This window comes from Erithacus rubecula, assembly GCF_903797595.1.
Source record: "Erithacus rubecula genome assembly, chromosome: 27".
In the NCBI taxonomy this organism is placed as follows: domain Eukaryota; kingdom Metazoa; phylum Chordata; class Aves; order Passeriformes; family Muscicapidae; genus Erithacus; species Erithacus rubecula.
The window spans coordinates 1,030,068-1,051,215 of record NC_136679.1 but is presented as its reverse complement, the minus strand read 5'-3'; the positions used below and the strand labels follow the sequence as shown (position 1 = coordinate 1,051,215).

General features: G+C 48.8%; 1 protein-coding gene across 1 annotated transcript in view; it reads left to right on the top strand.

The window, feature by feature from the left end:
- The window catches only part of SKAP1 (src kinase associated phosphoprotein 1), a gene marked incomplete at its 5' end in the record, with an annotated part of 112,488 nt that overhangs the window by 77,933 nt on the left and 13,407 nt on the right, over window positions 1-21,148 (top strand). The window contains 7 exons of the mRNA XM_079327812.1: window positions 15,498-15,575; window positions 16,204-16,287; window positions 16,748-16,872; window positions 17,276-17,339; window positions 17,844-18,002; window positions 19,692-19,748; window positions 20,682-20,794. Coding sequence (XP_079183938.1) covers window positions 15,498-15,575; window positions 16,204-16,287; window positions 16,748-16,872; window positions 17,276-17,339; window positions 17,844-18,002; window positions 19,692-19,748; window positions 20,682-20,794 — 680 coding nt within the window. The remainder of the gene's footprint in view (window positions 1-15,497; window positions 15,576-16,203; window positions 16,288-16,747; window positions 16,873-17,275; window positions 17,340-17,843; window positions 18,003-19,691; window positions 19,749-20,681; window positions 20,795-21,148) is intronic.

The following is a 21,148-nucleotide window of genomic DNA, read 5'->3' as shown; positions in this document are numbered from 1 at the left end:
GAAACGGGAAAACCACCCTGGAACGTTGATTGATTGATTAATTAATTAATTAATTACAAGCTCTGCTTCCAGTTAACACCTCTGGAATTAATGGGGTCGCATGGGAGCGGGAATCACTGGGATAATTTTATTAGGAATAACCAGCAGTCCATGACATTTTAAATTCCCTATCAACATTCCCGATTTTTCCAACAGCACCTCCCATTCTACACCCAAACATGGCAACAACTCCCGGAATTTTCCATGATTTTTCCACTATTTTTCCTGGTGGGAAAAGCTGTTATCCCTGAAATTCTGGTGTTGTTTTTCCAGTCAGGGAAGGGTTTCCACGGAGCAGAAATCAGCAGGATAACTTTATCAGGAATAACCAGCAATCCACACCATTTTTTAATTCCCGATTTTTTTTTTTTTTTCCATTCGCAATTCCCACTCCATAACATTTTTAATTCCCCGATTTTTCCCACAACACCCCCCCCCTATCCTACACCCAAACAACTCCTGGATTTTTCCATTTTTCTCCCCGCATTTTTTTTCCAAAAAAGCCGCCGTTCCCAAAAATCCGCGGTTGTTTTTCCGGGCGGGGGAGGATTTCCACGGAGCCGGGATCGTCGGAGCTAATTAGCGGAATGGCCCCATTATTTATCCAGGGACACGGAGTCCAATAATTGCTATTGCAGCTCGGAAGCGGCTCCGGGATATTAATTCCCGATTTTTCCTGTCAGCTCCGTACAGTAAAACTTCCAAATGGGCCCCCGAAGGTGCAGAAGCTCATTTTAATCCTCCTTTTTCTTTGGAATTGGCAGAATCTCCTTCCATAAAAGCCGGAAAAAAAGCGGGAGAACGGATAATATTTTGCTCCGAAGGAAGCCGTTAGAAAATCTTATTATTTTTCCCGCTCCCTGACCTTTTCCCGGCTTTCCGCTGGAGGAAAAGTTGCCTTGGGTCTGGGGGTTGGTGCTGCTGCTGAGGATTTTTAGGAGAATCCAGGGAATGGGTTGGGTCCCTTCCCTCTGGAAGCAGGGAAATGATGGATCCGTGTCCCCATGGAAAGGGTTTTTTGGGGTTGGGGTTGTTCCCATGGTGTGGGAAAATTTGGGATTTGCTTTTCCTGGGATTTCTCAGGGTTTGTCCTGTTTTGTTTCTCATCCCTGGACATCATTCCCATGGTGTGGAAAAATTTGGGATTTGGTTTTCTCAGGATTTCTCAGGGTTGTCCCATTTCATTTCCCATCCCTGGACATCATTCCCATGGTGTGGAAAAATTTGGGATTTGGTTTTCTCAGGATTTCTCAGGGTTGTCCCATTTCATTTCCCATCCCTGGACATCATTCCCATGGTGTGGAAGATTTTGGGATTTGCTTTTCCTGGGATTTCTCAGGGTTGTCCCATTTCAATTCCCATCCCTGGACATCATTCCCATGGTGTGGAAAAATTTGGGATTTGGTTTTCCCAGGATTTCTCAGGGTTTGTCCCGTTTCATTTCCCATCCCTGGACATCATTCCCATGGTGTGGAAAAATTTGGGATTTGCTTTTCCTGGGATTTCTCAGGGTTGTCCCGTTTCATTTCCCATCCCTGGACATCATTCCCATGGTGTGGAAGATTTTGGGATTTGCTTTTCCCAGGATTTCTCAGGGTTGTCCCGTTTCATTTCCCATCCCTGGACATCATTCCCATGGTGTGGAAAAATTTGGGATTTGGTTTTCTCAGGATTTCTCAGGGTTGTCCCGTTTCGTTTCCCATCCCTGGACATCATTCCCATGGTGTGGAAGATTTTGGGATTTGCTTTTCCTGGGATTTATCAGGGTTGTCCCGTTTCGTTTCCCATCCCTGGACATCACTCCCATGATGTGGAAGATTTTGGGATTTGGTTTTCCCAGGATTTCTCAGGGGTTGTCCCATTTCACCTCCCATCCCCGACATTCCAGGAAGATTCCCAAGGGATTCCCTGGTCTTTGGGGCTGGATTTTGGGTGGAAATGAGGGGATTTTCCCAGCCTGATTCCTGAAGGATTTTCCACTGGCTGTGACAGGATTTTGGGCGGGAATGAGGATGGGAATGAGACGTTTTCCCAGGGAAATTCCCAAAGGATTCTTCACTGACTGGGACTGGAATTCGGGAGGTGCCTCAGAGCATCCCCATGGATATCCAGATTCCAGAGGGATTCTCCACTCTCTGGGGCTGGATTTTGGGTGGGAATGGAGATTTTTTCCCAGGGAGATTCCTGAGGGATTCTCCACTGGCTGAGGCCAAATTCCCAGTGGGAATGAGGGTGGGAACAAAACATTTTTCCCACCCAGACTCCCCAGGAATTCTCCCCACCTGTATCCAAACTTTGGATGGGAACAAGCATTTTTCCCAACCAGAATTTTCCTGGCACATCATTCCCTTAAATTCTCCCCATTTAAACCCATCCCAAATCCCAAAACTCTGACAATTCCCACCAGAAAAAAAAGTGGGGAAAAGGTGATTCCCATCCAAGCCCCCAGTTTGGATCATTCCTCCGTGGGCAGGGGAGGCTCTGACGGAAGAAATAAAGCCGGGAATATCCCGTTTTCTGGGGAAAACTCGTAAAGACAGTCGGAATCCGACATAAACAACAATTTACACCCGGCATTTATCCTGGAAATTGCGGTTCCGTGCGGCTCACGCAGGCGGATAAATCATCTTTTATGGGATTCTGAGGAGTTCTTCCAGGGAAACGGAAATTTAGTGGAATTTTGAAGGCTTGGGAAAACAGAGAGCTGCGGCTCGGGCCGTTCATCCTGGCAAACATCGGCTCCCGTGTGGAGAAGGATAAAAATCCGTCCCTGGGGTTGGAGCTTTTCCTTAAAAAATGGGTTGGGGGAAATAGTCGAGGGATGGAAAAACTGGAAAAATTCACAATTTTTTTTTTTTTTGGGGGTGTTCCTGGTTTGTGGTGGGAAAACTGGGCCTCAGTCCCCTAAAAAAAAAGGGATTTAGGGATGATTCCCAAGTTTTTGGGAGTGTTCTCAGCTTCTAAGGGGAGAGATGTGTTTAATTCCTGAAAAAAAAAAGTGATTTAGGGATGAATCCCAAGTTTTTTGTCTTTGTTTTTCCTGATTGTGGTGGGAAAACTGGGCCTCAGTCCCCTAAAAAAAAAAAAAAAAAAGGATTCAGGGATGATTTCCAAAAGGGATGTAGGGATGATTCCCAAGTTTTTTGGGGTGTTCTCAGTTTCTGGTGAGAGAGATGTGCCTCAGTCCCTGAAAAAAAGAAGAGTTTTAGGGATAATTCCCTAGTTTTTTGTGGGTTTTCCTGATTGTGGTGGGAAAACTGGGCCTCAGTCCCCCCAAAAAACAGGATTTAGGGATAATTCCCAAGTTCCCGTGTTCCTGAAATCCGGGAAGCAGCTGGAGCATCCCAAATCCTGGATTTCAGCTCATTCCCTCCTCAAAATATCCTGTTTTTATCCATTTAAATCCCAGATGAAAACATTCCAGGATATCCATTCCCTGGGCAAGACAGGAAAAATTTTTGGAAAACTGTTGGAAGTGGAGGATGCTTGTCCTAATTAATGCCTGCCTGTCATTTATTAATTCCTATTAATTAGGGGGCTTAATTAACCCCAGGATTTTGGGATCCCCACTACAAATATTCCAGAGGCTTTCCTGTGATGGAACCAGGGGCTGTTCCAGCTTTTCCTGGATTTTTTGGGGGCAGGAATGCTGTTTTAGGGAAGGGGCTGCTCCTGATAAAAACAAGGATGGAGCCAAAGCTCCGTCGGAATTTGCTCAGGGAAGGAGGAAACGCTCCCAGCTCCGGAATTTCCATGGGATGGGCTTGGATTTATGGCCAGAGCTGCTTCCTTCCCTTTGGGATGGGATTCCAGGGCAGGAAGGAAGGGTGGGGACCCCTCTGGGATCCGGGGAACGCCCCTGGATCCGGGATGGCCAAGTCTGGAAAAATCGACTCCGGGATATTTGTACGGGAATTTTTTTTGCCCCTCTCTTTTTCCCAGTTTTCCATGGTTTTGTCAATGATCCCAGCCTGGTCTGGTGGGAGAGGTTTGGAATGAGATCCCTGAGGATTCACAGTTCCTGGAATTCTGGGCTTTGAGGTCTCTCCCAGCCCGATCCCACTCTGTGATTCCGTGGATCCTCAGGGATCACGGATCTCTCCAAAGGAATCCTCCCATGGAGCTGCTGCTGGAGGAGCCAAAAACATTCCTGCTCCTTTTTCCCAAGGAAAACAGCTGGATCCAGCTGATTGAGGATCATTCCTACCCCAATTCCTGGAATAACAGGGAAAATTCCAGCCATTTTCATTCCCTTTTCAATTCCAGTGTTATCCTGGTTTTTCAGAAGGAGAAAATGGATCATTGGAGAGGGAAAATGGGATTTTCCAGCTTTTCCTGCCATCTGGCACCAGACAGGGACATTCCCAATGCTTTGGGGTGATATCCCAAATATTTTCATCAGGAACTGGGATGACAGGACACAGGGAATGCACTCCAAGTGAAAAAGGGGAAATTCAGGTGGGATTTTGGGAAGGAATTCCCAGATTCCCCAAATCCCTGGAATTCTCCCAGTCCCCACTGGAGCACCCTGGTTTAAAGGGAATTTTTCCTGCCCATGGGATGGGAATGGGATGGAATTTAAAGCCCTTCCATCCCAAACCATTCCAGGATTCCCTATTTGGGTTTTTTCCCAGTTTTTCCATAAAAACACCACAGATTTCTAGGAGCAGGTGGAGCTCTCCCCCTTCCCCCCCTCAGCTCCAGGACAATATTCCATCAATATTTGCTCTGGGAAATGAGGAGGTGCCGAAAGAGCCCCGGAGAGGCCGGAAAATCTCCGGGAGGAACAATCCAAACACACCTGGAGCGGGGCTTTGTTCCTGCCCGTCGCCATGGAGATAATCTCGGGATAATTTGGGATGCCTGGGAGAGTTTCCAAAGTGGGAAAAGGGATAAATCCTGCTGGATGCTGAGCAGGTCCATTTTCAGGCTGATTTTGGGATTTGGGGAATCTTTAAGTTCCTGGAAGATTTTCCAAAGTGGGAAAATGTTAAATCCTGCTGGATCTGAGATCCAGCGGGGGTTTAGGGCTGGTTTGGGAATTTGGGGAATCTTGGGATAATTTGGAATTACTGGGAGCTTTTCAGAAGTGGGAAGTGCATAAATCCTGCTGGATGCTGAGCAGGCCCAGGGTGATTTTAGGCCTTGTTTAGGGCTGGTTTTAGGGCTGTTTTTAGGGCTGTTTTTAGGGCTGGTTTTAGGGCAGATTTGGGTTTTTTTGACACCTTGGGGTCACTGGGAACTTTCCCAAAGGGAAATGGATAAATCCTGCTGGATGCTGAGATCCAGGGGGGTTTTAGAGCTGGTTTGGGGATCTGGGGAATCTTGGGATAATTTGGGATGCTGAGCAGGCCCAGGGTGATTTTAGGCCTGGTTTTATGACTGTTTTTAGGGCAGATTTGGGGGGTTTTGACACCTTGGGATTGCTGGGAACTTTCCCAAAGGGAAATGGATAAATCCTGCTGGATGCTGAGCAGGCCCAGGGTGATTTTAGGCCTGGTTTTAAGGCTGTTTTTAGGGCTGATTTTGGGGCTGATTTGGGGTTTTTTGACACCTTGGGATTGCTGGGAACATTCCCAAAGGGAAGTGGATAAATCCTGCTGGATGCTGAGCAGGCCCAGGGTGATTTTAGGCCTGGTTTTAAGGCTGTTTTTAGGGCTGATTTTGGGGCTGATTTGGGGTTTTTTGACACCTTGGGATTGCTGGCAACTTTCCCAAAGGGAAGTGGATAAATCCTGCTGGATGCTGAGCAGGCCCAGGGTGATTTCAGGCCTGGTTTAGGGCTGTTTTTAGGGCTGTTTTTAGGGCTGATTTTGGGGCAGATTTGGGGTTTTTTGACACCTTGGGATTGCTGGGAACATTCCCAAAGGGAAGTGGATAAATCCTGCTGGATGCTGAGCAGGCCCAGGGTGATTTCAGGCCTGGTTTTAGGGCTGATTTGGGGGTTTTTGACACCTTGGGGTCGCTGGGAACATTCCCAAAGGGAAGTGGATAATCCTGCTGGATGCTGAGCAGGCCCAGGGTGATTTTAATCCCAGTTTTAGGATCCCAACCCCATCCCCTCCACCCTCCTTCCCCGTCAGCCGCAAATCCTCGGCACAACTCGGGAATAAAAAATGGGAAGTGTTTAAATGGTGAATGGGTTTCATGTTCCTGTCAGCGCCGAGGGTTTGTTCCCGTTTATAAACTCATCCGTTTGGAATGACACGGGTTTTATGGGAGCCATCAGCCCTGGGTGACGGCGCTCCCGTGTTCCACCATTACTGCCCGATTGGATTTGCAGTAAAGAACGGGAATGGGAATCGTAAATCTCCCGCTGGGAGATTTAGGGCTCCTGGAAGGGGGGATGGAGCCGCTCCCCGCGCTCCTGGGAGCAGGAGGGAGCTGCTCCCGGTGCTCCCGAGGGATGGAGCCCAGCCCCGGGGCTGGGAAGGGCTGGGAGGGCAGCCAGGGGTTGGATCCCACTCCTTGGAATTCCGTAAAAAAGGGGAAATGGGGAGGAGAACGCGGTTTAATTCCGTTCCTTGAAATTCCATAAAAAATGGGGAAATGGGGAGGAGAACCCGGTTTAATTCCGTTCCTTGAAATTCCATAAAAAATGGGGAAATGGAGAGGAGAACGCGGTTAAATTCCGTTCCTTGAAATTCCATGAAAAGGGGGAAAATGGAGAGAACGTGGTTTAATTGCATTCCTTGAAATTCCATAAAAAAGGGGGAAATGGGGAGGAGAACGCGGTTTAATTCCGTTCCTTGAAATTCCATGAAAAGGGGGGAAATGGGGAAAATGGGGAAGAGAAAAACACGGGTTAGTTCTGCTCTTTGAAATTCCGTAAAAAAGGGGAAATGGGGAGGAGAACATGGTTTAATTGCATTCCTTGAAATTCCATGAAAAGGGGGGAAATGGGGAGGAGAACGTGGTTTAATTCCGTTCCTTGAAATTCCATAAAAAAGGGGAAATGGGGAGGAGAACGCGGTTTAATTCCGTTCCTTGAAATTCCATGAAAAGGGGGGAAATGGAGAGAACGTGGTTTAATTGCATTCCTTGAAATTCCATAAAAAATGGGGAAATGGGGAGGAGAACGCGGTTTAATTCCGTTCCTTGAAATTCCATAAAAAATGGGGAAATGGGGAGGAGAACATGGTTTAATTCCGTTCCTTGAAATTCCATAAAAAAGGGGGAAATGGGGAGGAGAACGCGGTTTAATTCCGTTCCTTGAAATTCCATGAAAAGGGGGGAAATGGGGAAAATGGGGAAGAGAAAAACACGGATTAGTTCTGCTCTTTGAAATTCCGTAAAAAAGGGGAAATGGGGAGGAGAACATGGTTTAATTGCATTCCTTGAAATTCCATGAAAAGGGGGGAAATGGAGAGTACGGGGTTGAATTCCATTCCTTGAAATTCCATGAAAAATGGGGAAAATGGGAAAAATGGGGAAAATTGAGAAAATGGGGAAAATGGGGAAGAGAAAAACATGGATTCATTCTGCTCCTTGAAATTCCATTAAAAAAGGGAAAATGGGGAGGAGAAAAATGTGGGTTCATTCTGCTCCTTGAAATTCCATAAAAAAGGGGGGGAATGGGGAAGAGAACGTGGTTTAATTCCGTTCCTTGAAATTCCATGAAAAATAAGGAAAATGGGAAAAATGGGGAAAATTGAGAAAATGGGGAAAATGGGAAGAGAAAAACATGGATTCATTCCGTTCCTTGAAATTCCATAAAAAATGGGGGAAATGGGGAAGAGAACACGGTTTAATTCCGTTCCTTGAAATTCCATGAAAAATGGGCAAAATGGGGAAGAGAAAAACATGGATTCATTCCATTCCTTGAAATTCCATTAAAAAAAAAGGGAATTGGGGAAGAGAACACAGTTTAATTCTGGTCCTTGAAATTCCTTAAGAAATTGGGAAAGCTGGAAGAGAAGAACATTCCGGGAGGGCAGGTCCTGCCCTGGCTCTGGACGGGTTGGGATGTGTCAATCCCAAACTTTGGATCCGTCAGCAAAGGGATGAAGGAGTTGGATTCTCATGGGGAGGGTCCAGGCAGGAGCCTGGAATATCCCTGGAATATTCCTGGAATGACCCTGGAATATCCCTGGAATGACCCTGGAATATTCCTGGAATGACCCTGGAATATTCCTGGAATATCCCTGGAATATCCCTGGAATATCCCTGGAATGACCCTGGAATATCCCTTGAATGACCCTGGAATATTCCTGGAATATCCCTGGAATGACCCTGGAATATTCCTGGAATGACCCTGGAATATCCCTGGAATATCCCTGGAATGACCCTGGAATATTCCTGGAATGACCCTGGAATATTCCTGGAATATCCCTGGAATATTCCTGGAATATCCCTGGAATATCCCTGGAATGACCCTGGAATATCCCTGGAATGACCCTGGAATATCCCTGGAATATCCCTGGAATATTCCTGGAATATCCCTGGGATATCCCTTGAATGACCCTGGAATATTCCTGGAATATCCCTGGAATATCCCTGGAATATCCCTGGAATGACCCTGGAATATCCCTGGAATATTCCTGGAATATCCCTGGAATGACCCTGGAATGACCCTGGAATATCCCTGGAATATTCCTGGAATATTCCTGGAATATTTGTGGACTGTCCCTGCTGTCCCCACATCCCTGTGACCATCCCAGCTTTTTCCTCTCCAGGTTTCCAATGGGATTTTAGGAATTCTCAGTCATAAATTGGTTCTGGAATATTCCCAGAAATCTCGGGTTGGGTCTGCAGGTGCTTCCAAGAGCTGCTCTTGGTCACCAATCCAGGAATTCCATCTGGGCATTCCCAGAGCTCTCCATGACTCGGGAATGCTGTCCCAATCCCAGGGAATATCTTGGATTCATTCCCATTCTTTATTGTCACTCCTACCCAGATCTCCTCGTGTTTTCCAAGGAATTTTTGGTTATTTGGCAGCTCTTGGCTGATTCCCCACTCCCAGAGATCCCTCAATCCCTGCAGGACTCTCCCAGTATGGAATTCCAGCCCCTCTGGAAGCAAATCCAGCATTTTTTAATCCCTGAACAGCACAAAGATCCCTCCCTTCGGCTCCCCCAGCTCCGTGGATTTTCCCCTCTTCTTCTTTTCCTTAATTCACTGCCCGGTGAGTTCCTGATTGACTCCGAGACCAATTAAAGGAAAATTTAATGGGAGAATGGATGAACTCCCGGAGCTTTCCCGGCCATCCATCACGATTTTATAGCCAGAGCCGGGAAGGAGCTCAGAACTTCCCGCTGGGAATGGGATAATGAAGAGGGCAGGGAGAGGATTCCCGGGGATTGCAGGGATGCTGCTCCAGGCTGGGGTTTACCCCCCTGATCCCGACATTCCAGGCACTGCAGTGACCCCCAGGAGGCTGGGAAAAGGTGGGATAATGGGATGGATCCCGAGGAACCAGCCTGGATCCAGTCCTGGTTCTGGTGTGAGGTGGAGGTGTTGGCTCCTCGTTCCCCCATTCCATAAATCCCGGGAATTCAAAGTGCTGGGATGTCACTGGGATTGGGAAGGAATCCACGGGATCCACCCCTGAGAGCTGGAATGGGAATTGGGATACTGGGATGGATCCCAGGAACCATCCCTGCTCAGTCTCATTCCTGCTTCCCAAGTGAGGGTGAGGATTTGGCTCTCCCTGTGTTCCCCCATTCCATAAATCCTGGAAATCCAGGTGTCCCAGTTGTGCTGGTGTGCCCCAGGCTGGGATTTTCCTGTCCCAATCTGAGCATCCCAGCAGCTGGAATGGGAGGTGGGATAATGGGATGGATCCCAGGAACCAAAATTTGGAGATCTATGGAATTCCCAAAATCCCATCCCAGACTTGCAGGACTCCCTAAATCCTATCCTGGAATTTTGAGGCTCCCAAAATCCCCATCCTGGATTTGCAGGACTCCCAAAATCCCATCCTGGAGCTTTGGGGCTCCCAAAATCCCATCCCAGAGCAGAACCAGCCCCTTCCCATCCCCACCCCAATCCCTCTTCCCATCCCATTGGGATTTGATCCCGAGGCAGCAAGGCAGGAAATGGAAACCGCCCCCAGCTCCCATTTTTCAGCAGTAACTCCATAATAAAAATAACGGGATAATGATTTTTTTTGTTGTTTTCTGGGATGATATTAAAGGCTGGGATATCGATCCCACGGTTCCCGGGCCTCGCACGGAGCCGCAGTTTTTGACAGAGAGAGCAATAAAATCCTGACTTTCCCAATTTCCCATAAATGTCAGCTCTGCACGCAGGGTTACAAATTCCCCGTGATGTTCCTGCCCCTCCCTTCCCAGGGAATGAGGGAACAGCCCCAAGGGGAAAGTTTGGGATCGTCCCAGCTCAGATCCGGGCTGGGAAGAGGCTGCATTCCCATGGGAGAACAGTCCTGGGGTTCTGTTTGATCCCAAATCACTGGATTTTGGGATAAGGGCCCAATGTCCACCCTGGATCCCTAAACATTGATCCCACCCGGATTTTGGGGTCTGGAACCCTGATCCCTCCTGGATTTGAGGTCCTAGATCCCTGGTCCTACTTGGATTTAGGGATGGGGGCAGAATGTTCCTCCTAGATCCCAAACCCTGATCCCATCTGGATTTTGGATCTTGGAGCTCTGATCCCACCTGGATTTTGGGATGGGGCAGAATGTTCCCCCTGGATCCCCTAGCCCTGATCCCACCTGGATTTGGGGTCCTGGAGCTCTGATCCCACCTGGATTTTGGGATGGGGGCAGAACCTTCCTCCTGGATCCCCCAACCCTGATCCCACATGGATTTCGGACTCCTGGAGCCCTGATCACACCTGGATTTTGGGAAGGGGGCAGAATGTTCCTCCTGGATCCCCCAACCCTGATCCCACATGGATTTCGGACTCCTGGAGCCCTGATCACACCTGGATTTTGGGATGGGGGCAGAATGTTCCTCCTGGATCCCCAACACTGACCCCATGTGGATTTTGGGGTCCTAGAGCTCTGATCCCACCTGATTTTAGGATGGGGGCAGAATATTCCCCCTGGATCCCAAACCCTGATCCCACCTGGATTTTGGCATGGGGGCAGAATGTTCCTCCTGGATCCCCAACCCTGATCCCACCTGGATTTTGGCATGGGGGCAGAATGTTCCTCCTGGATCCCCAACCCTGATCCCACCTGGATTTTGGCATGGGGGCAGAATGTTCCTCCTGGATCCCCAAACCCTGATCCCACCTGGATTTTGGCATGGGGGCAGAATGTTCCTCCTGGATCCCCAACCCTGATCCCACCTGGATTTTGGGGTCTCGGACCCCTGACCCCACCTGGATTTCTACCCCAAGCTCCCCCAAACCCCCCCCACTTGGAGCTTTTCCAATCCATAACATCCTGGATTTATGCCTTGGTGGGAACCCGAGCTGCCATAAAAAGCTGCTCCCTGTTTTTCCGGCCCCGCCATCCTTTATCCGCTGTCACTTCCCAGCCTTTCCAGAGGCGGATGCGGCCACAGCGATCGATGTTTTGTTTTATCTCCCTTTTTTTCCCAATAATTTTTTTAATCATTTCTCCCGCGGATAAATAATTCCCGGGAAAGGCTCGGTCAGCACTTTTGGAGAGTGGGGGGGAAAAAGTGATGAGGTCAGGAGAGGGGAAGGGGGGGAGCTGCCGTTGGAATTCCCAGTGGGAATGGGGCATGGAGGTGGCACCCTAAAAATGGGGAGAAAAGGGGTTTGGGGGATAGGGATGGGAAAAGGGATGAAGGAAAAGGACAGAGATGGGAAAAGAGATGTGGACAGGGATGGGGACAAGGGCAGGGACAGAGACCTTCCCTTGGAGTTCCCAGTGGGAATGGGGCACGGATCTGGCACCCCACAAATGAGGGGTAAAAGGGTTTGGAGGGACAGGGATGGGAAAAGGGACAAGGACAAGGACAAGGACAAGGACAAGGACAAGGACAAGGACAAAGACCTGCCAAGCCCCATCCGCTTCCCTTGGAATTCCCAGTAGGAATAGGGCACGGAAGTGCCACCCCAAAAATGGGGGAAAGGGATTTGGAGGGATGGGGATGAGGGATGGGGACCTGCCAATCCCCTCTCTGCTTCCCTTGGAATTCATGGCAGGAGCTGGAATGGGGACACGGAGCTGTGACCCCAAAATCTGGGAAAAGGAGAGTCTGGGGCTCCCTGGAACAGGGGATTTTAGGGATCAGCACAGCCCCTTTTTGGGATGGGAAATTTGGGAATTAAGATCCTAGCTGACATTCCCAGTCCCTTTATGGAATGGGAAATTTGGGAATTGGGATCCCAGCCAGCATTCCCTGTCCGTTTTTGGGATGGGAAATTTGGGAATTCGTATCCTAGCTGACATTCCCAGTTCATTCTGGGATGGGAAATTTGGGAATTAGGATCCCAGCCAGTGTTCCCAGTCCTTTTTTGGGATGGGAAATTCGGGAATTGGGATCCCAGCCCCCCGTTACCGCTCCCGCCAGGGCTGCTCGGGCTCCCGGCTCCAATCCTGAGCTTCTGCTGCATCCTTGTGGCAAAATCTTGGAATGACACGGCCTTTCCCTGAATTCCTGCCCCGGGACGCGACCCCAAACCCCGGGAGAATCCCTCGGGAGCAGCTCCAGGGTTGGGATCTCCCGGCCTTGGAATCTCAGGAGGGAAATCCTTCAGCCACGTCCATCCCTGTGCTGACCTTTGCCGGCTCCTTGATAATTCCAAGTGGGAATTCTGCTCGTGAGCCCTTCCCAGGGGCCGTAAATATTCCTGGGAAGGTGATGGAAGTGCTTGATTTTCTTGGGATGTGTTTTTAAAGAGCCGGGATGTAACCCCGGAGTCCAGATGGGAATTCCCGGGATATTTATGGCAGGAAGGATTTTTAATGCCTTTCCTTTTATTCCTGAATTTCATTGACGTTGCCACGCGGGATTAAATGTGGAATTCCCTCTCTGTGACACCCTCAGCTCCCCAGAATTTGGGATTTTCTCTGGGATTGTTGTGCTTGTTGGGAATAAGGAAAAGGGGTGAAAAGATCCCACCAGGATTTGGGGTTTGCTGCCGTGGGTCAGCATCCCAAATCCTGGTTATCCATGGTTGGGGATCTTCATCCCTCTGGGATTGATTCCTGACCCTGGAGCCGTTCCCAAAGGGGAAAAAAGGATGGATGGGGTGGATGAGGGGTGCCCGGAGGGGCTCAGGACCCTCTGGAAAAACGGGAATGAACAGCTGGAGTTTGATCTCCAGGTGCCCCATGTCAGTTTTTCTGTGGAGAGGTTGGGAATAAATCCCATCAGGAATGGGGCTCATCCCTCCCATTCCCTCTCTCCTCTCTCCACTTGCTCCTTTTGGGTCCTTGGAGGGGCTCGGGACCCTCTGGAAAACTGGGAATGAGTGGGACCAGTTTGATCTCCAGGTGCCCCATAGCAGCTTTTCTGAGGGGAAATTTGGGAACAAATCCCAGCAGGAATTGGGGTCACTCCCCTCTCCCTCCTCCTTTGGGGCCGAGAGGTCCTTGGTGGGCCCTGAGACCCTCTGGAAAACCAGGAACGCCGGGGATAAAGCAGCACTGGGACTTTGATCTCCAGGTGCCCCATATCAGCTTTTCCAGTGAGAAATTAGGGAAGGAATTCCGGCGGGAATGAGGGGGGGTGTCCCTCTCTCCCTCCCTCCGGAGTCGCGGGGTGAAAGCTGAAAGTTGAAGAGTCCAAAGCCGTCAATCCCGACTTTCAGCCGGCGCTGGGAAAGGGAAATATTTGGATAAGGCGCGATCCGGAGCTGCCGCTGTTTACAAATCCCGATCCCACATCAAACGCGGCTCCCTTTGGGAAGCGCTTCCCGCTCTCCCGGCTCCTTTTGGGAGCTGTCACGGGAATTATTTGATGTTTCCCTCTCTCCTTTGTTTGTTTACGTTCATTAAAGTCGGGAGAATCCATCAAACCCTCGGCTCCGGTTCTCCCGGAGCGCGCGCGGCCGCAGGTGCGGAGCGGCCGGCAGTGATGGAGGATCCATTTATCCCGCGGGGCGTGTGGAGGGAATGACACATTCCCGATAAATCCAGCCCCCACCCCGCCCTCCTCCCTTCCCCCGGCCCTGATGGATGAACTCCTTATCAGGAACATGGAAAAGCCGTGGGCGAGCTCCGGCCGCGCTTCCCGGCCGGATGCGGGGCCAGAGGGTGACCCGGCCTTCGGCTGATCCCGGGATTTATGGAAGCTGTTCCCAGCTTGGCCAAAAGTCAGCTTGGATACAATTCCAAAAATGCTGGATCCCCCTTGGATTTGCCCCACCGTGGGGAGTTATCCCAAGTTTGCCGCCTCCGGAATTCCCAAATTTGTTGCCTCCAGAATTGCTGAGTTTTCTACCTCTGGAATTCCTGAGATTGTCACATCTGGAATTCCCAAATCTGTTGCCTCTGGAATTCCTGAGTTTTCTGCCTTCAGAATTCCCAAATTTGCTACCTCTGGAATTCCTGTGTTTGCCACCTCCAGAATTCCCAGATTTGTTGCCTCTGGAATTCCTGCGTTTGCCACCTCCAGAATTCCCAGATTTGTTGCCTGCGGAATTCCCAAATTTGCCACCTGAGGAATTCCCGAGTTTGCCACCTCAGGAGTGGGGCCTCCAAGGCCATTCCCAGGAAAATGGGGCCTCCAAGGCCATTCCCAGGAAAATGAGGCCGTCGGGCTAACGAGGAATGGTCGGAGCACACCTGAACGCTCCGCTGGAGCGGGAGCAAAAGTCGGGATTTACGGAGTCCCCGCGCGGACAGGAAAGGACGGGAAGTTTATCATGGATTAGGGAATTAATGGGGATGAATTCCCACCTGCTGATGGATGGGATGGACGCTCCATTAGGGAATGATTTAGGATTTTCTGGCTCATTGTAGATCAGGGAGGGCTCGGCTGAGCAGGGCCGGGGTCGGAATGTTGGGATTGGGGAAGAGAGGGAACAGGGAAGGAATCCCAGGGATTTTCAAGTTATGGATCCATATTTTTATAATTTTTTTTGCTATTTTTCATTTTTATATGGATTTCTTGTGGGATGGAAGGGATCCTAAATCTCATCCAGGGTCACCTCCCGCTATCCCAGGATTCCCAGGTTTTTGGGATGAGCTGGGAATGGCAGAAACCTTCCAGGCTCTGGGATGAGATTCCATGGGATGAGCCATGATCCAGGCCAGACATGGAATCATGGGAATTGGGTTTTCCTTAGAAATGGGGTTTTCCATGGGAATTGGGTTTTCCATGGGAATTGGGTTTTCCATGGGAATTGGGTTTTCCATTCCAGGGAAAAAGGGCAGCTCCAGCCTCATCCCACTAAATCCTAGAATTCCAAGACCCTGTTCTGTATTCCCAATCCTGGAATATCAGCAGGATTGGGATAAATCGGGATTTCCACCCCTGGGACTGCTTCCCCAAAGAAAGGGGCTGGAAATCTTGGAATGTGGGAATGGGAATGGCGAATTCCAAGATTTTCCTTTGCTTTGCTCCCCTCAGGCCTGGAGGAGCTCCCACAGCCCATCCAGGATTCCGGGAATATTCTGAAGCAAGGATACCTGGAGAAGAGATCTCGAGGTAAAATCAGGAATTCCAGGAGAAGATCTGGGGCTGCCACCTCAAAATTTGGGAAAATCCCAAATTCCCAGCTTTAAAAACCCCAGGAAAAGAGGAAATCCACGGATTTCCACCAGCAGGAGCTTCCAGCGCCTTTTCCTTGCTGTGCTCATTCCCTTTTCCAGAGCATCCAAATTAAATCCTGGAATTAAATTAAGTCCAGCCCAGGCCTGGAGGGCAAAACTAATGAGGAGAAAAAGCCGGGAAAAGCTCCAGGGATTCGGGATCATCCCACATTTAATGCGGAGATAAGAGCCGGGCTCGGAATCAGCCTCGGCCTTATCTCCCTTTTCCCGTGAAAGCCACAAATTATTCCCTTCCCTAATGGGATTTTCTCGGGAATTATTTATGGGAAGAGCCTGAAACAGCTCCTGGCTTTTCCCTGAGCCGAGCTCGGAGTTAGGCCTGGCTTAACTCCCGCTAATCTCCGCTTTAACGACATTTTCCGGAGATTTAACCCCAAACGCGATCCCTGGTCACATCGAATCCACGAGAAGTGCATCCCAAAGGAATAAAAAGGTGTATTTTATGCTTTCTTTGATTTTTCTTGATTTTTACAGATTTTTCCCATTTTTTCCCCATTTTCCAGAGCCCAGCTTTTTCGGCTCCGAGTGGCACAAGCGCTGGTGCGTCCTCACCCAACGGAATTTCCTCTACTACGCCAACGAGAAAAGTGAGTGGGGAGAGAATTCCCAAATTCCGGGTGGAAAAGAGGGATCTGAGCATGGAAAACTGCAATTCCCAGCTGCTGGAAAGGGAAATCCCAACTGGATCTGGGATTTTTTCCATTGGGACAAAAGGAATTTTCTGGCCATTGCTCTTTCCCAGATTTTTCTGGCTATTCCCTTTTCCCAGAATTTTGCAGCTGTTTTTCCTTTCCCAGAATTTTCCTGCCATTTCCCTTTCCCAGAATTCTCTGGACATTCCCCTTTCCCAGAATTTTCCTGCCATTTTTCCTTTTCCAGAATTTTCCATCCATTTCAATTTCCCAGAATTTTCTGGACATTCCCTTTTCCCCAGTTTTTCCAGCATTGGGCCTGAGTTTTCCTCCGTGGATAAAACCCCCTGCACCACATCCAGGGGTGGAAAAAAAGCTGGAAAATCCCAAATTTTGCCCAATTCCCTTTTCCCAGGCAAGCAACCCAAAGGCTCCTTTCCCATCGAGCACTACCAAGCCTACCTGGATTCCCAGCTCAGGAAAGATTCCCGGAAAAAATGTTGCTTCCAACTGCTCTGCCCTGGAAAACGCTCCTATGAGGTGGGAAACGGTGGGAAAACGGGAATTTGGGGAGGGGAAATGGGAATTTTGGGGGGGGGGGGATAGGAATTTGGGCTGGAAATGGGAATTTTGGGGGGAAATGGGAATGGATTTCCATTGATTTGCATGGATCAGACCTTACAGCTTTCCTGGGATGGTGTTTCCATGGATTTCCATGGATTTTCATGGATTTCCATGGATTTTCATGGATTTTCATGGATTTTCATGGATTTTCATGGATTTTCATGGAGTTCCCAGGATATCCTGGCTGTGCTTTTCTCCCACTTGGAGCCAGGAGATAAATCCCTGAAATGGTTTTTCTGGGTGCCCTGGGGTTGGGAGCTGTGGATCCCAAATCCCAAATCCCAAATCCCGAATCCCGGATAACGGATTCTCCCGTCAGTTCACAGCTCCGAGCCCGGCCGATGCCCAGGATTGGGTAGAGCAGATCCAGTTCCTCCTCAAGGGTGAGTCTGGAGTAGTTCCCACTTTTTGGGATTTTTGGGAAGCGTTTTACCACCTGGATTGGAGCTTTCCATCCACCCACACAGAATTTTGGGTCATTCCTTGGGATTTTCTGCCTTTCCTTGGGTTTTTCCATGTTTTTTTTTCCCAGTTCTGTGGTGTTGGGTTAGAAGCTCGATCCCATCCCTCTGGAATTGGGAGAATTCCCACTTTTCATCCAATTTTCCCTCTCTCCCAGCTGATTTTGCATGGAGTTAGAGACAGAGAAAATTCCAGAAACTTTCTGGAACCCTCTGGAACTTTCCAGAACCTCTGGAAGCCCCTGGCTTTGTCCCTTCAGGATTCATCCCTGAATTTGGGGTTATTTCCTGGGATTTTCTATCTTTCCTTGGGTTTTTCCTTGGATTTTTGCCCGTTCTCAGGCACAGGATTTGGATCTCAATCCCACCCCTCTGGAATTGGGAGAATTCCCACTTTCCCATCCCATTTTCCTGTTTTCCTGGCAGACCTGAGCTCCCTGACCATTCCCTGTGACGAGGATGAGGAGGAGGAGGAGCTCTCCAAGGATCGGGACAGCTCCGATTCCATGAACAATTCCCAAAATTCCACCCTGAATCTGGAAGAGCCGGAGCTGGAAAGTGACGACATCTACGAGGTGCTGCCAGGTGAGCTCCCAAATTCCCAAATTTTCCTTGGAAAAATGGGAGGATGGAAATGGAAAAATGGGCCATTCCCACACTGGTGCCGTTCCCTCATCTCTCCCTTTAACACACCCAAAATTCCAAGGTTTTATCCCATTCCTTTATCCCGAGTTTTTGATGGATCTCCCAAATCCAAACCTTGTTTTTCTGGGAATTTCTGATCTGGGAATTCTGCTGGAGCAGCTCTCAGAGTTTTCATGGGTTTCCATGGATTTCCATGGGTTTTCATGGATTTTCATGGGTTCTTATGAGCTGTCATGGATTTTCCTAGATTTCCATGGAATTCCATGGATTACCACAGGTTTCCATGGATTTCTGTGGATTTCCATGTGTTTTCACAGATTTTAGTGAATTTCCATAGGTTTCCATGGATTTCCATGGATTTCCATGGGGGTTTTGTGCATTTTCATGCATTTCCTTGGATTTCCATGGATTTCCACGGATTTCCCTGGATTTCCATGTATTAACCTTCCCAGCTTTCCCGGGATAACCCAACTCATGGATCTTCCTTCATCCCAAACCCCCAAAAACCCCAGGAAAAATCCCAACCCTCCCTCCTTCCTCTCCCCTCTCCCTCCTTTTACCTCCTGACCAAAAACCACGGAAAAAAACCCCAGGAGACGGGAATAAAAAAAAAAAACCGGGAAAAGCCACGGAGAGATAATTTCCTCGGCGTTAATGAAGTTTTACAAAAACAGACGCGGCCGAGGCCAAATAAAATTTCACAGGTGATAAATTTTTCCAATTTCCCGGGAAGGATTCGATGGGAATGTTAAATCAGGAGTGAAGGTGTCCGTTCGGAAGCGCCGAGCGCTGCCGGGGAATTTTATCGACTGGAAAATTGAATCAAATTGCTCCATTAAAAACTTGGCTCCTCAGAGATTCCGAAGCTTCCCGGGATGCGCCGGCGGCTCCGGAACCCCCGGGATGAGGATCCCAAACGTGGGGTGGGAGGGAGAAGCTGAATTTTCCTAAGTTTTCCAAAGTTGTTTTTTTTTCCTTTCGTTTAATCCTGGGAAATCCAAGTTGGGTGGGATTGGGAAGGCAGGGCTTCACTTCCAGGCCTGATTCTAGGAAAATCCTTGGATCCGCCAGAATTGATTCCAGGAAAACCTCTGGATAGTGGAGAGGGGCTGTTCCTGTCCCCATGGATCCCATTCCTGCATTTTCCAGCTCCAAATTTACTGGGAATGTGCCCAGGAGTGGGCAGGGAGGGGAAATTTCCCTGGATGGGAAATGGGTTTTCTGTGGAAGAGGATGGAAATTTGGGATTTCCAAATTCCTTCCCAGCTCCATTCCCTTCCCATTTTTCCAAGCATTCCCTCTGGAATCTGCCTTTTTCCCAGGATCATTCCTTCCATCTCTTCCTCCTCCTCTTCCCAAATCCTCTTTCTCCCGAAATTCTCCCTTTCTTCCTCACATCCCCAGCCTGGAATTTCCCCTTGTCCACAACAATTCCCATTTTCCATGAAAATCTTCTCCAATACTTCCTCTCTCCCCCATCAATCCGGGAATTGTTTTTCCCCAGGATTCTCTTGGAGCCCTGGGCCTGCAAGAGCTGCGACATTCCTGGATTCTCCCAGATTTTTCTGCTGTTTTTCCCTGGTTTTTCCACTATTTCCCCTGATTTTTCCATATTTTTTCACTCCCCAGATGAGGAGATGGAGCCGCCATTCCCAGAGGACGAGGAGGATTTCGGGAGCGGGGAGGGTAAGATCCCAATCCAAAGGATTTCCAGAATATGAATAGGGTGGGAGAATATTTTGGGATTTTGGCCACTTTGGAACATCCTGGGCTGTGGAAAATGTGAAGAGCATGAGAATTCCCAGGATTTGATGAGTGAGACTCTTGGCAATCATGGAATTCCAGTTGGCAAGACTCTTCCTGCTGGGATAAGGAGGCATCTCCCAAAATTCCTGGGACGAAGGAGGAGTTTGGGATTTTGAAATGGGATTTTTAATCCCTAAAAAGCCAGGGAGAGATCCCACAGGAATTTTGGGATGGCTCCTCTGGATCCCACTGGATATTTCCAGGATGCCTCCAAAAAATTCCCTCCTGTCCCTCTGGAGGGAGAATTCCTGGGAAAAGAGGGAAAACTGGGATGAAACCCTTTGGGAGGCACAAATTCCTCAGCCAGCGAGTCCATGATGGAATTCCATGAAATTCCTGGAATTTTCTGACCTCATTATTCACCATTCCCTATGGAGTTGGAGCTTCTCCCATCCCAGAGGAGCTCCAGGAGAACTTCCAGCACCAGGAAGATTTCTCCATTTCCCTGCAGATTTTCCATTATTTCCTTGGCCATGGTGTTGTCCCATGGAATTCCTGAAATTTTCCAACCTCAATATTCACTATTCCCAATGGATTTGGAGCATTTCCCTTCCCTGAGGAGTTCCAGGAGAACTTCCAGCACCAGGAAGATTTCTCCATTTCCCTGCAGATTTTCCATGATTTCCTTGGCCATGGTGCTGCCCCATGGAATTCCTGAAATTTTCCAACCTCAATATTCACCATTCCCAATGGATTTGGAGCCTTTCCCTTCCCTAAGGAGCTCCAGGAGATTTTCCAGCTCTGGAATCTCCTTTTGGATCCTATTCCCTGTGAATCCCTCACCCCCTCTGACCCTCTTTCCCTTTTTCCCAGAAAATTCCGACGAGGATTATTCCAGTTATTACCAGGGATTGTGGGATTGTCACGGGGACAATCCCGACGAGCTCTCCTTCCAGCGGGGCGACCTCATCCGCATCCTCAGCAAGGTAGGAGCCGGAATTTTTGGGAATCTTTGGGAAATTTGGTTCGTTTTCCGTTTTATTTTCCATTTCCAACGGTGTGACCTCAGTCAGGAGTGGGAATTTTTTCTCATTTTCAAAGCCAAAAAGGTGCTAAAATCGCTAAAAGTTACGATTTAAAATGAAATTGATGATGTTGAGCCGGGGGTTTTACTTGTTATTACTGGTTTTTACTGGTTTTCACTGGTTTTTACTGGTTTTTACTGGTCTTAACTGGGTTTTACTGGGTTTTATTGGGTTTTACTGGGTTTTATTGGGATTTACTGTGTTTTGCTGGTTTTTACTGGTTTTACTGGTCATTACTGGTCTTAACTGGGTTTT